Source organism: Lepidochelys kempii, chromosome 1 (genome assembly GCF_965140265.1).
Source record: "Lepidochelys kempii isolate rLepKem1 chromosome 1, rLepKem1.hap2, whole genome shotgun sequence".
Taxonomy (NCBI): Eukaryota; Metazoa; Chordata; order Testudines; family Cheloniidae; genus Lepidochelys; species Lepidochelys kempii.
In genome coordinates, this window is record NC_133256.1 from 23089466 (window position 1) to 23102613 (window position 13148).

Below are 13148 nucleotides of genomic sequence, written 5' to 3' on the forward strand. Positions count from 1 at the left end.
CGCCCTCTTCAAATAGGATTACATTATCGCAAACTAGGAATCTTTTAGTTTGCACCTGCTGGGTCCACACGGGGGAGTTACAGCAGAGCATTTTGGTGCATACTGTTATTCACACCCCATAGTCTGAATTGTAGGGCAGTGTGGACGTAGACTAAGGGCGAGAGAAAGGAAATGTTGTTAACCTCATTTTACAGATGGAAAACTCAGGCACAGAGATTTAAGAGCCTTTCCCAAAGCTCACTGAAGTCAGTAGAAAAACCGTCATTGACTTTAATGACTTTTGGATCAATTCCAGTGAAAATCACTTCGCAAAGCCAGGAATTAAACCCAGATCTTCTGAGTTCAAGGCCAACACCTTCACTACAATCTCTCCTCACTAAATACAAACTATCTTGAACAACTAAGACACAGCAGCTCTCCTCAACTGGAAAGGGGAGAAAAAAACCCTCTCCATCCAATGATCCCACACACAATATAACTGCTCTACGCCTTGATTCATCCCTTCACTCATTCTTTCTTCCCGCAAAGCCTGGCAAAAGCATAATTTATGCAAATCTAATTTTGCAAAGAAAGAAGAAAACAATAAGTTATGATGAAAGCAATAAATGTTCTATACCGTGGAGTGTTTGGAGTCATAAAAGCAATTGTGTAAAATTGCACTCTTCCTGTACCTGATCCTTGTGTGTCTGAGTTACAGCTGTTCAAATTACAGACAAAAGCAAGTTTTTAATGTCATTATAGTGGCAGAGTCAATATGAGACATGAGTAGATCCTGTTCTGCCGTGCGCATTATCACCAGAACTGTCAGCTAATTCCTGACTGCAGTGTCTTTATTTTTACTCATGATGCCATAAGAAGCATAAAGGAGAGCTACAGTTGTGACATAGTTCTTGTGTATGTGTGTGCATGCATGATTTTAGCAGCTAGGGTCTGATCCTACCAGGTGCTTTGCATATCATCTCCCAGTTATTTCGGTAGGAGTTGAGGGTGCTCAGCACCTGGCAGGAGCAGGCAATCAGCATCTCAAAGCATCCATAGAGACTTGCCAATGTAACTCAACCCTGGTCTGTGCTTTTCATAAGCTGTCATACAAACTGTGCCAGAAACCAAGACTGAGCAGTGATTGCTTCCTGGGAACTGGTCACTTTCTGTTGATCTTCTCAGTGAGAGAGCAAGAGAGAGAGAGAGAGAGAGAGAGAGCAACTGTACATAGAACAAAGGAAGGAGTCATCTTGTTCAGTACTTACAAAACTAGATCAGGTTTGATCCTGGGCTCTCACTGACAGAATGCTTTGTATGGAATACAGCATGGAATTGTCAAGCTCTTTCTATGGAAAGTGCACTGCAAATGCCTGTTAACTGGTTTTCTGGGGTTGGGCTCTTCCTGTTTTTTATCCACACTATTAACTCCAAGCCCAGTTTTCATGAAGTATCCTGGGCTCCTACTCACCTGCCCCCAGACAAAGAGGAATGAATGCAACACCCTTTGCAGCCTTTCACTGCTACTGCAAATGGTAATCAAATGGGCTGCCTAAGGGTGAAGCAGAATTTCCCAGTCTCTGCCTCTCCAGGGTTAGAATGCAGTCTCCATATGCAAACCTAGTCCCTGACAGCTAGGGGCTCAGAACAGGGCCGTAATCTGGCTACATCTGTCCAATATGACCATCAGACCACAAGACTGGGCCACAGTTGTAATAATGTCCTTGCTTTATTTTGCCACATCAAATGAAAACATTTCTTGTAACTGTGATGAAAAAAGAATTCTATTTCTGATATTCAGTCTTTGTCTACAAACAGCCGTCCAAACAAAGAAAGAAAAAAGAAAATGAAAACATTTCAATGAACTGTGAAATATCTTCCCTCCTAATCTCATCTGAAACCAGCTAAGACAATCAAATAGCCAGCACATGCAGAATACATTAGGAAGAAGAACCAAATGTTGCTGATATTAATAGTATCTACCCCCTGTTTCTGCCCCCAAAGTAGCTGCTGCTAAAACTTTGTTGCTATCATTCTTGTACAGTGTCACAAGTCACACAAAGTGTGACTTATTCCCCCACCCCCACCCCCCAAAAAAGGTTTGAAATCAGCCATTAAGGAAAAGGAAACAAAAAAAGAGGAGTCAGCTGGAACAGGCTATCTCCAAGATACACCAAGGCAGCACTGGAATTTCAAACAACACGAATATGAAACTTTATTTCTTTTCCACTCTTCCTTTTTGGACACAGAAGGCTGTGCCCTCAAAAACAATGTGATCATCTGGGGAATCAGTGGGATATTGTTTCTGATTCAAATTCCACTGCAGTTCCTGGAAGGACTCCCATTCATTTTACTGGGGTTTGGATCCGGCCTGTTAAGAGAATCCCCTTGTTTCTGTCTGAAAATGTTTGGATTCTCTCCTTCCGCCACTGTAGAGTTAATGCAGACAATACCCTTGGGTGGGTCATTAAATGAGGGACCTCTGGATCTAAACCCATGAGCTATTATTGCTTGAGCTGAAAGACTCAGCTGTGTTAGCTTAAAGGCTGTAATAGTCTCATAAACCTTTATATGGGGGAAGAGAGCCACCCTGAATAACCATGGATGCTATTCATATAACATTTAATGAAGAGTCCTACTGCAAATTTGAAAAGTATCCATCTCTGTCTTTCCTGTGGAACTGCTTACTTAGCTCTTCCTTTTCTTCAGGAAGGCCTACATTTTCCAAACGTGACTAGTGATTTTGGGTGCTTCCATTGTTAGATGCCCAGTTTGAGACATTTTAAAAGGGCCTGACTTTCAGAGGGTGAGTACCCAAAGCTTTCTGAAAGTCAGTCTCTTTTAAGATATCTCAAGCTCCCTTCTTGAGTCACCCACTAGTGCCTCTAAATGAGCACAGGAGATGCTCCACACAGTCTTCTCAACCTCCTCCAGCTGCACTAGGGCTGGGCAAGAGAAGGTGGGGCAAAGCTTCTGATGTAGAGTGGAAGCCCTGTAGTCACAGCACCCAGACTTCTTTCTCCCCTACCAGTGCCTTCCTGCCTGGCCCCAATGGAATGGAGCCCAGAGCTTTCTTTCCCCACACACCAGCCAAAGGGCACCTGTTTCCCTAACCCTACACACCAACTGCGGAGACCTCCAGCAATCAGAGGACACCTGCCAATTAAGAAGCCAGGGCTGCCCATCATCCAACCCAGACCACTACCAGCATAGTCCCATTATCACCCAAACAACCACCCTACTATCAGAGACTTCAGGGCATCCTGCTAGCCACTATTATTACCACAGGAAAAACCACCACCACCACAGCTGCCATGCAAAGGAGCCCCCAAGAGGAGGTACTGGGGAGGAAGGGGTGCAGGCGTTCGTGAGACATCAGGCGGGGAGGAGATGGAAAGATAGATGGATTTGGGAGTGGGAAGAATATGGAACTGATGGGTTTTGGGAAGGGAAAGCAAGAATTGTCTAAGGGGATGAGAAGTATTTTACCCAGGGAATGTTGCATATATGGCTGAAAAGTTTTGAGGGATCCCCTAGTTAAAATTTTGGCCACATATAACTGTTTTCCTGGCCTCTGGTGTTTACTCTTAGATGGTGTCAGAGATACTTTCCAGTGACTGCTCTTATCAACAGAAATTCTTCCCCCTCCCGCCAATACATCTGGGCTTTAAACTTTTCCTTCAAGTCTTAATCCTCATTTTCTATTTCTGACAATAGTTTTCCACCATTTGTTCTGCCTTCCTTCTTAAAACACATTTGTGTTCTGATGTCCTACAAACATATGAGTAAAGAGATACACCAAGCTCAATTTCTCCCCACTGGCAACCTCCCAGCTCCTCCCCATTACATTTAATCAAGTCTGTGGCATAAAACCAATCCTGGCCATTGAGCAGAGGAAAGATGGAGCCACATTTTGTCGAATGAGCCAGGGGAGATTTTATCAGTGCTCCAATACCTGGCAAATAATGAGATGCTACAGGTGTGGCAAACAGTGAGATGCCATCCTTTTCAGGTGTGGAGTTGATATATTTCCAGGAAGGCACAGCATCAAGCCTCTCATCTGAAGGAGATAGTGGAAGAAAGACTTTTTCCAATCAGCTTTTTATGAATGAAGCTTTGTGAAGCTGTCATTATTACCTGTGACACAGCTTTATCTTGCAGTGAGGAGGCAAAGGTTGCTGCAATAGCAAACATAAGGGCATTTCAAGGAGACTAGTGTGTGCTTTGTAAAACTGAAGGAAATTTTCTGCCAGAATACAAAATATTCTCTCTCTCTCTCTCCTCCCCCACCCAAAAGGTTATGTTAAAAACAAGGCTAGACTGAAATGCATTTTCTTTACAAGCTAGAAATGCTGGCGACCTTAGATATGATTATAAAACATTATTGCTCCATCCACCCTACAGATCCCCCAGAAAAGCATTTTTCAGAAGCTGGTTTTTAATACAGCGCTAAAGAACAGGGGTCAGATCACACTGTTTGTCACAGAAACCCACAGGTGCTTTTATACGTACATCTGTCAGTTTCAGCAACAGTGAGGACATTAAATGGAATTAATCAAGCAGAAGAATGATCTATAATAATGCAGCAGTGCGTGTATTGATATGAAGCAGTAAGCATGAAAATGGTAAAAAAAAGCTACTTTCTTTAAAATTGTGTATATGGTAAATAGATACCTCAGTGGTGCACACATTAGAATACTATAGCTTTCCTACACAGCAAGAGAAATATTTAGTCTAACAACATCAATATCACCTCTATATCCTAAATGCCAAATTCTGGCTGGCTCTTCAGTGCGTACGCACACACACTCTCTCTCTCTCTCCATTATCATCTCATTCTCCCTTCTCCACACCCCATCCATTTGTTTTGTCCATCTTGTCATGAACCAAGATTCCACACTCTTTGGGGTAGGGACTGCCTTTTGCTTCCTGTTTGTACACAGCCCAGCTAATGAGAACCCAATCCATGGCTGACATTTGTAGGTGTTAAGGTAATAAAAATAGTTGAATACTAGTGCTATCATTAGGCAGCTAAGAGAAAACCCGGGCAGTACCAGTGTTGAGGCCACACACCGATGGTCTCAAAATCTGCTAACAGATATTCTGCAGACTTCCTTGCACGGAAACACAGAGGCACATTATTCAGAGCTGGGAGGACAACATTCCAGTGTTTTAGCTTAGACTGCCTGGTGTTCCCAAGGCTATTACAAATTTTGATGCTTCTTAGATTAGTTGTGTTTTTGGGAGGAGTAATCTGCACAGGAAGTTGTCCAGAGGGTCTCTCAACTGGCTAGAATTTGGATGGAAAACAAAATCTAAACACCCCTAATATTTAGTTTTGTAGTGCATATATGACCCCAACTCATGTATAAAGTGTATGAACATTTCCATCGACTTTTGCTGGGTTTTAAACACAACAATAAGTCAGTTACCTGTAAGGTCATAGGTGGGCCAGGAGCCCAGCTGGCACGCCTTGCATGTGTATTCATCAGAGACAAACTCGTTCTCTTTACAAGGTGTACAGGTCCAGCAGCAGCTGACTTCTCCTTTACGGATCACCTGAGATGAATATTTAACAGTGCAATTAGATTTGTTTTTTTAATCGATCTTCTTTAATGCTGCTGAGGTTCCTTATTTGATTTTCAAAGTCCCTTTTTTACTCACTGTTTCTAATAGAGATGAGCCCGTTCTTTTGAGGAAGCCCCTTTTGCTAATATTATTCTTACCATTATAAATCCTTCTGATTAGAACTGGATGATCATTTACACAGCATGAACTGTGACTCATGGGCATCGGGAGAAACAATCACTGAGGATAGTTTGCAACCATCTTATAGGCTGAAATAGGGTCAGATAAATCGTTTGTCAAGCAAACAAAGTTGTAAAGATCTAAATCTCTTCAGTGATCATTTACACACAGAAAAGGGGGAATAATATTGTTCACTGTAGATACAGCATTTCATCCAGTTCTAATCCAAATGTAGCATGAAAAAGTGGGAAACCAGCTTTGCTTCCCTAAGGATTGGGCTGGGATAGGGCTCAGTTTTCATCAGTTTGTGATAGTCTGAGAAAATTCAGGTTTTATGTCCCTTTTCCAAACCAATTCAGATCAGCTACGTTTTAAATTAACATTTAATAAGGAGAATGTAATGTGTGTCCATTTTAACATTCAGCACTGATTTTCACCTCTTTCCATTCAACATGTTACATCCTACTGCACCGTGGCAATTCAAATGTGAGTTTCCCCAAATCCCCATGTATCTTCTCTTGGGCACTGAACACATCTGTGACCCCTGGTGATCTGCCAAGGGCGACGAGAAGGCCTTTCCTCTTTGCGATGAAGTATTCTCTGTGTCGGTGTTTATCACATTCTATCAATTTTTAAACAAATGCTACCAACTACAACATTCGGCTGACTTGTCTCGCCTTTGTAGGGATCAGTTCAGAACGTGGTTTCACAAGCAAACGTCACGGATTGGGATTTTAATCAAATGCAAAGGAGCACAGTCAACCAAAGTCCTGAAAGGCTGTTGTATAGCGCAGAAACCTGGGAAATAAATCTCCTTCAATGGCTTTGAGCGAGCTTGCAAAGAGAGGTGATTGTTTACATTAGATTCTTAAAGGGCAAAATCACCTGAAGAACTAAGTAAATGAGAAAACAGATGGGAATATTTCCAAAAAATTTCCTTTGATTGTGAAGGGTTGGGAATACCCACAACTCCCACAGGAGTGAGTAAGAAACTCTTCACAAACCTCAGGATCAAACCCCCTGTTGGATGTGTTTGTTAAATGGACTTTTCAGCTGCTTCACTGTCCATTTCTTTTTAGAGTAGCAGCCGTGTTAGTCTGTATTGGCAAAAAGAAAAGGAGGACTTGTGGCACCTTAGAGACTAACCAATTTATTTGAGCATAAGCTTTCGTGAGCTACAGCTCACTTCATTGGATGCATTCAGTGGAAAATACAGTCAGGAGTTTTATATACACATAGAACATGAAAAAAATGGGTGTTATCATACACACTGTAAGGAGAGTGATCACTTAAGATGAGCTATTACCAGCAGAAGAGCGGGGAAGGGGAGAGAAAACTTTTTGTAGTGATAATCTAGGTGGGCCATTTCCAGCAGTTAACAGGAACGTCCGAGGAGCAGTGGGGGGTGGGGGAAATAAACATGGGGAAATAGTTTTACTTTGTGAAATGACACATCCACTTCCAGTCTCTATTCAAGCCTAAGTTAATTGTATCCAGTTTGCAAATTAATTCCAATTCAGCAGTCTCTCGTTGTTTTTGAAGTCTTTTTGTTCTAATATTGCGACCTTTAGGTCTGAAATCGAGTGACCAGAGAGACTGAAGTGTTCTCCGACTGGTTTATGAATGTTATAATTCTTGATGTCTGATTTGTGTCCATTTATTCTTTTATGTAGAGAATGTCCAGTTTGACCAATGTACATGGCAGAGGAGCATTGCTGGCACATGATGGCATATATCACATTGGTAGATGTGCAGGTGAACGAGCCTCTGATAGTGTGGCTGATGTGATTAGGCCCTATGATGGTGTCCCCTGAATAGATATGTGGACACAGTTGGCAACGGGCTTTGTTGCAAGGATAGGTTCCTGGGTTAGTGGTTCTGTTGTATGGTGTGTGGTTGCTGGTGAGTATTTGCTTCAGGTTGGGGGGCTGTCTGTAAGCAAGGACTGGCCTGTCTCCCAAGATTTGTGAGAGTGATGGGTCGTCCTTCAGGATAGGTTGTAGATCCTTGATGATGCATTGGAGAGGTTTTAGTTGGGGGCTGAAGGTGACAGCTAGTGGCGTTCTGTTATTATCTTTTTTGGGCCTGTCCTGTAGTAGGTGACTTCTGGGTACTCTTCTGGCTCTGTCAACTTGTTTCTTCACTTCAGCAGGTGGGTATTGTAGTTGTAAGAATGCTTGATAGAGATCTTGTAGGTGTTTGTCTCTGTCTGAGGGGTTGGAGCAAATGCGGTTGTATCGCAGAGCTTGGCTGTAGATGATGGATCGTGTGGTGTGGTCTGGGTGAAAGCTGGAGGCATGTAGGTAGGAATAGCGGTCAGTAGGTTTCCGGTATAGGGTGGTGTTTATGTGACCATCGCTTATTAGCACCGTAGTGTCCAGGAAGTGGATCTCTTGTGTGGACTGGTCCAGGTTGAGGTTGATGGTGGGATGGAAATTGTTGAAATCATGGTGGAATTCCTCAAGGGCTTCTTTTCCATGGGTCCAGATGATGAAGATGTCATCCATGTAGCGCAAGTAGAGTAGGGGCATTAGGGGATGAGAGCTGAGGAAGCATTGTTCTAAGTCAGCCATAAAAATGTTGGCATACTGTGGGGCCATGCGGGTACCCAGAGCAGTGCCGCTGATTTGAAGGCATACATTGTCCCCAAATGTGAAATAGTTAAGAGTGAGGACAAAGTCACAAAGTTCAGCCACCAGGTTTGCTGTGACATTATCAGGGATAGTGCTCCTGACGGCTTGTAGTCCATCTTTGTGTGGAATGTTGGTGTAGAGGGCTTCTACATCCATAGTGGCCAGGATGGTGTTTTCTGGAAGATCACCAATGGATTGTAGTTTCCTCAGGAAGTCAGTGGTGTCTCGAAGATAGCTGGGAGTGCTGGTTGCGTAAGACCTGAGGAGGGAGTCTACATAGCCAGACAATCCTGCTGTCAGGGTGCCAATGCCTGAGATGATGGGGCGTCCAGGATTTCCAGGTTTATGGATCTTGGGTAGCAGATAGAATGCCCCAGGTCGGAGTTCCAGGGGTGTGTCTGTGCGGATTTGTTCTTGTGCTTTTTCAGGGAGTTTCTTGAGCAAATGCTGTAGTTTCTTTTGGTAACCCTCAGTGGGATCAGAGGGTAATGGCTTGTAGAAAGTGGTGTTGGAAAGCTGCCTAGCAGCCTCTTGTTCATATTCCGACCTATTCATGATGAAGATAGCACCTCCTTTGTCAGCCTTTTTCATTATGATGTCAGAGTTGTTTCTGAGGCTGTGGATGGCATTGTGTTCTGCATGGCTGAGGTTATGGGGCAAGTGATGCTGCTTTTCCACAATTTCAGCCTGTGCACATCGGCGGAAGCACTCTATGTAGAAGTCCAGTCTGTTGTTTCGATCTTCAGGAGGAGTCCACCCAGAATCCTTCTTTTTGTAGTGTTGGTAGGAAGGTCTCTGTGGATTAGGATGTTGTTCAGAGGTGTGTTGGAAATACTCCTTAAGTCGGAGACGTCAAAAATAGGATTCTAGGTCACCACAGAACTGTATCATGTTCGTGGGGGTGGAGGGGCAGAAGGAGAGGCCCCGAGATAGGACAGATTCTTCTGCTGGGCTAAGAGTATAGTTGGATAGATTGACAATATTGCTGGGTGGGTTAAGGGAACCATTGCTGTGGCCTCTTGTGGCATGTAGTAGTTTAGATAGTTTAGTGTCCTTTTTCTTTTGTAGAGAAGTAAAGTGTGTGTTGTAAATGGCTTGTCTAGTTTTTGTAAAGTCCAGCCACGAGGAAGTTTGTGTGGAAAGTTGGTTTTTAACATCCAACTGCTGTCAGTTGCAGTTGATTGCACTGTAACCCCTCCCGCAATTTATCCAGCCCTATTTAAATAAATCTCCTTTTTTCAACTGCAGTTACTTCCCCCAGGCCACTCTCCTGCTGGTCGTTCTTGTGATTATTCGAAGAGTTTTGATGTCTCCAGAATATTTCATGTGTTCTGGGTTGTACTGTATTTGGTTTGCATAAGGCCACACAGGAAGGGACATGCTGGATGCTGCTGTATAATGGGACACTGTTGCTTTGTGTGCATCTAGATTCCCTGGGTGAAATCCTGACTCCACTGAAGTCAATGGTAAAACTTCTGTTGACTTCGTTCAATGGAGCCAGGCCTCATCCCCTGTTTTAGTACATGGGCTTTTGTCCATGAAAGAAAATTTGGGATTTATACTCAACAATCAAATGTAAGAAGAAAGAGGATTACAGATATGGGTCCTGATGCAGAACATTTAACTTTAAACACGTTCTTAAGTGCTTTCCTGAATTAGGATCCACAGTGAAGAGTAGAGTCTGGCACTAACCAAATCCTGGATCCAAACATGCCTGAAATTTCAGAAGGTTTAGACCTAGCTCCAAAACTTGTGTCCTGGGCCTATCTCTAGTACAGTGACGCTGTTTGCCACACATATTGCTTGTTTTGAAGCTAGATCACTAAGTTTAACCCCCATGAACACTTATTGTTATTGCAGACTATGGCCTGATTCGGATCACACATTGCTATCTCTTTTTGCTTCGGTGAGTTACTCCTGATTCGCATCACTTTCACTGAGAGCAGAATCATGTCCACATTCCTGTGCTCTTTTCAAACAGATGTCAAATTGTGCCATTGCATCTTCTCATTCAGGGGGCGTCCCTTTGCCCCCTTAATTATAGACTAACACAACTTGCAGACTGCAGACCGCTAATGAAAAAAGGAATTAAAGCAAAACAAACTTGTGATTTTAGCAAATCCAGCAAGTTACTTACCTTTTCATGAGATTCTCCTTTAAACATATTATTAATAATAAATGAAAGATTTTTCCTGTGTTTACTGTATTATTGTTAATAGAAGAAATTAAGGGCTCTTAAGAGCTAAGGCTAGAAATTTCAAAATTGCGTAACTAAAAGTTATATTCCTAAATCCAGATTTTAGCACCTAAATGATGATAATTATTATGAGTTTATTTGCTTTGGGCTGGTCCTTTAGGCCCCAATCAGGGATTGAGACCCCATTGTGCTAGGCACTGTACAAAAACACAGAACAAAAGGATGGTTCCTTCCCAAAGAATTTACAATCTAAGTATAAAACAGGAGGCAACAGATGGATACAGACAGACAATAGGGGAGCACAAGAAAAGAATGAGACAATTATGAAAAGAGTAGCAAGAAGCAGTAATCACATAAACAGCTTTTTGCACTTTTTATTAAGGTGCCAAAACTGGTTTAAGGTCTTAATTTTAGGTTCTTATAGTTGAAAATTTTGACAAACATTCTGGGTATCATTTCACAACTATGCAAATAATACATCAATACAATAAAAAAGCACCCTATTTACCTTTATCTGGCCTTTTTCACACGGTTCACTGCAGACCGATCTGATGACAGTATTTTTCTTTGACCATATTTCATCGTCATCCATCTTCAGTTCACCATTGTCCCAACTTCCAACATTAATATAGTCAAAGTAATCCTTCCCCATTTGCTTAAAATTCATAATCTCATACCTTGCGAAACACAAAATGAACAAACAGTTGAGTTTAGGATACAGTCACTAAATCTTTTCGATTTAAAGGAGCACTATCAAATCAAAATCTAATTAATTAAAAAAGAGTTAAAAGTATTTTCTAGTGCTACATGGACCACTGAGTCTCCCCTGCCTATTGTTGTAGTTATATAAGCATATTGTCCTATCATTTTTAAAACAAAGTTTTTCTCTCTCCTGTTGCTGTGTGAAAGATCCCTATAGAGTATGGGAGAAACTGACTAGACACAAAGTACTGCCAAATGCACTAACTCAGTGGTTCTCAAAGCCGGTCTGCCGCTTGTTCAGGGAAAGCCCCTGGCTCATCGGACTGGTTTGTTTACCTGCCGCATCCACAGGTTCGGCCGATCGCGGCTCCCACTGGCCGCGGTTCGCCACTCCAGGCCAATGTGTGCTGCGGGAAGCGGCGCGGGCCAAGGGACATGCTGGCCGCCCTTCCCACAGACCCCATTGGCCTGGAGCAGCGAACCGCAGCCAGTGGGAGCCACGACCGGCTGAACCTGCGGACGCAGCAGGTAAACAAACAGGTCCGGTGCGCCACGGGCTTTCCCTGAACAAGCAGCGGACTGACTTTGAGAATCACCGCACTAAATGAAACAATAAAAAAGGAAAAATGTTGTTCTCTAATCTCTGTGAGCTCTATCTGGGGTTCTTCTATGGTTCCCATTACTGTACTGTCTGAGTGATTGACAGTCTTCAGTGTATGTGTCCTCGCAACACCCAGGTGAAGTAGGGAAGTACTGTTAGCCCCTTTTAAAGATGAACTGAGGCACAAAGCGGCTTTCCCAAGGTCACACAGGGAGCCTTTGGGATAGCTGAGACTTGAACCCAAGACTTTTAAGTCCCTGAATAGCACCCTAATAACTGAATCATCCCTCCTGCTAGCCTAGTAATTTTAGGGTTCACTTAGTGGCAACAACATACTTGGAGAGTAGTGCGGTTTTTTAAGGTTATGCTAACAACCTCTCCCTTACTGAGTATCTTAATTGTACAGAAGAAGATTGCACAAGACATCAGTGCATGACTATGAAAGCAAATGCTCAATTAATTTCAAAATAGATAGTGAATTTAGGTGCCACATAGTCACTGCAAGCATTTATAAAAAAAAATTAGTGACTATTAAGTGCTTAAATTGATAATTAAAATTGTTGCAGACAGTGGGCAAAAAATGAGGCCACAAAGCCAAGCCACTCTGTCATGTTTACAAAAGGACAGATATTACTCAAAATGTAACATGGGAGTTCCTTGTGTGCAGAGGTTGGTGAGTCACCTGCATTAGTTTAAAGGTCTATTAAGCAAGATAAAAATGTTTTGATGAAGTGCTTAACACACAGGGACTCAGTGGGGATATAGTACATCACACTGATATAGCTCCCAGTGTGCCCCCAAAAGCATAACAATTACATCATAAACAAAACATTTATGCAGCAGTTTTCATCCACAGATCTCAAAGTATTTTAAAGGAAGATATCATTATGTCTGTTTTACAGATGGAGAAACTGAGGCTGGGAGATGAAGAGACTTGACCAAGGTCACACAGTCGGTCAGTGGCAGAGCTACAAGCACTATATCAAGTCCTGTGCCACTGAGAAAGAAAGTAAAAGCTGATGGTAAGATTAAGTGTTATTGAGTGATATCAGAAGCTGGTTTAACACTATAGCCCAGAAGAAACAATTAATCCACCACACAGCCAGGAAGAAGAGTTGTATTTTAGTGCAGTGGTTCTCAAAGCCGGTCCACTGCTTGTTCAGGGAAACCCCCTGGTGCGCCGTACCAGTTTGTTTACATGCCGCGTCTGCAGGTTCAGCCGATCATGGTTCCCACTGGCCGCGGTTCGCTGCTCCAGGCCAATGGGGGCTGCGGGAAGTGGCGCAGG

At 42.8% G+C, this 13148-nt stretch overlaps 1 protein-coding gene across 4 annotated transcripts in view; it reads right to left on the reverse strand.

Annotated features, from left to right (window-relative positions):
* Positions 1-13148, reverse strand: part of GRM5 (glutamate metabotropic receptor 5) — a 322075-nt gene that overhangs the window by 42782 nt on the left and 266145 nt on the right. For all 4 annotated transcript variants that reach the window (XM_073336744.1, XM_073336740.1, XM_073336753.1 and 1 more), the window contains exons 6-7: positions 11066-11234; positions 5412-5538 (exon numbers count right to left, since the gene is read on the reverse strand). In XM_073336744.1, coding sequence (XP_073192845.1) covers positions 5412-5538; positions 11066-11234 — 296 coding nt within the window. The remainder of the gene's footprint in view (positions 1-5411; positions 5539-11065; positions 11235-13148) is intronic.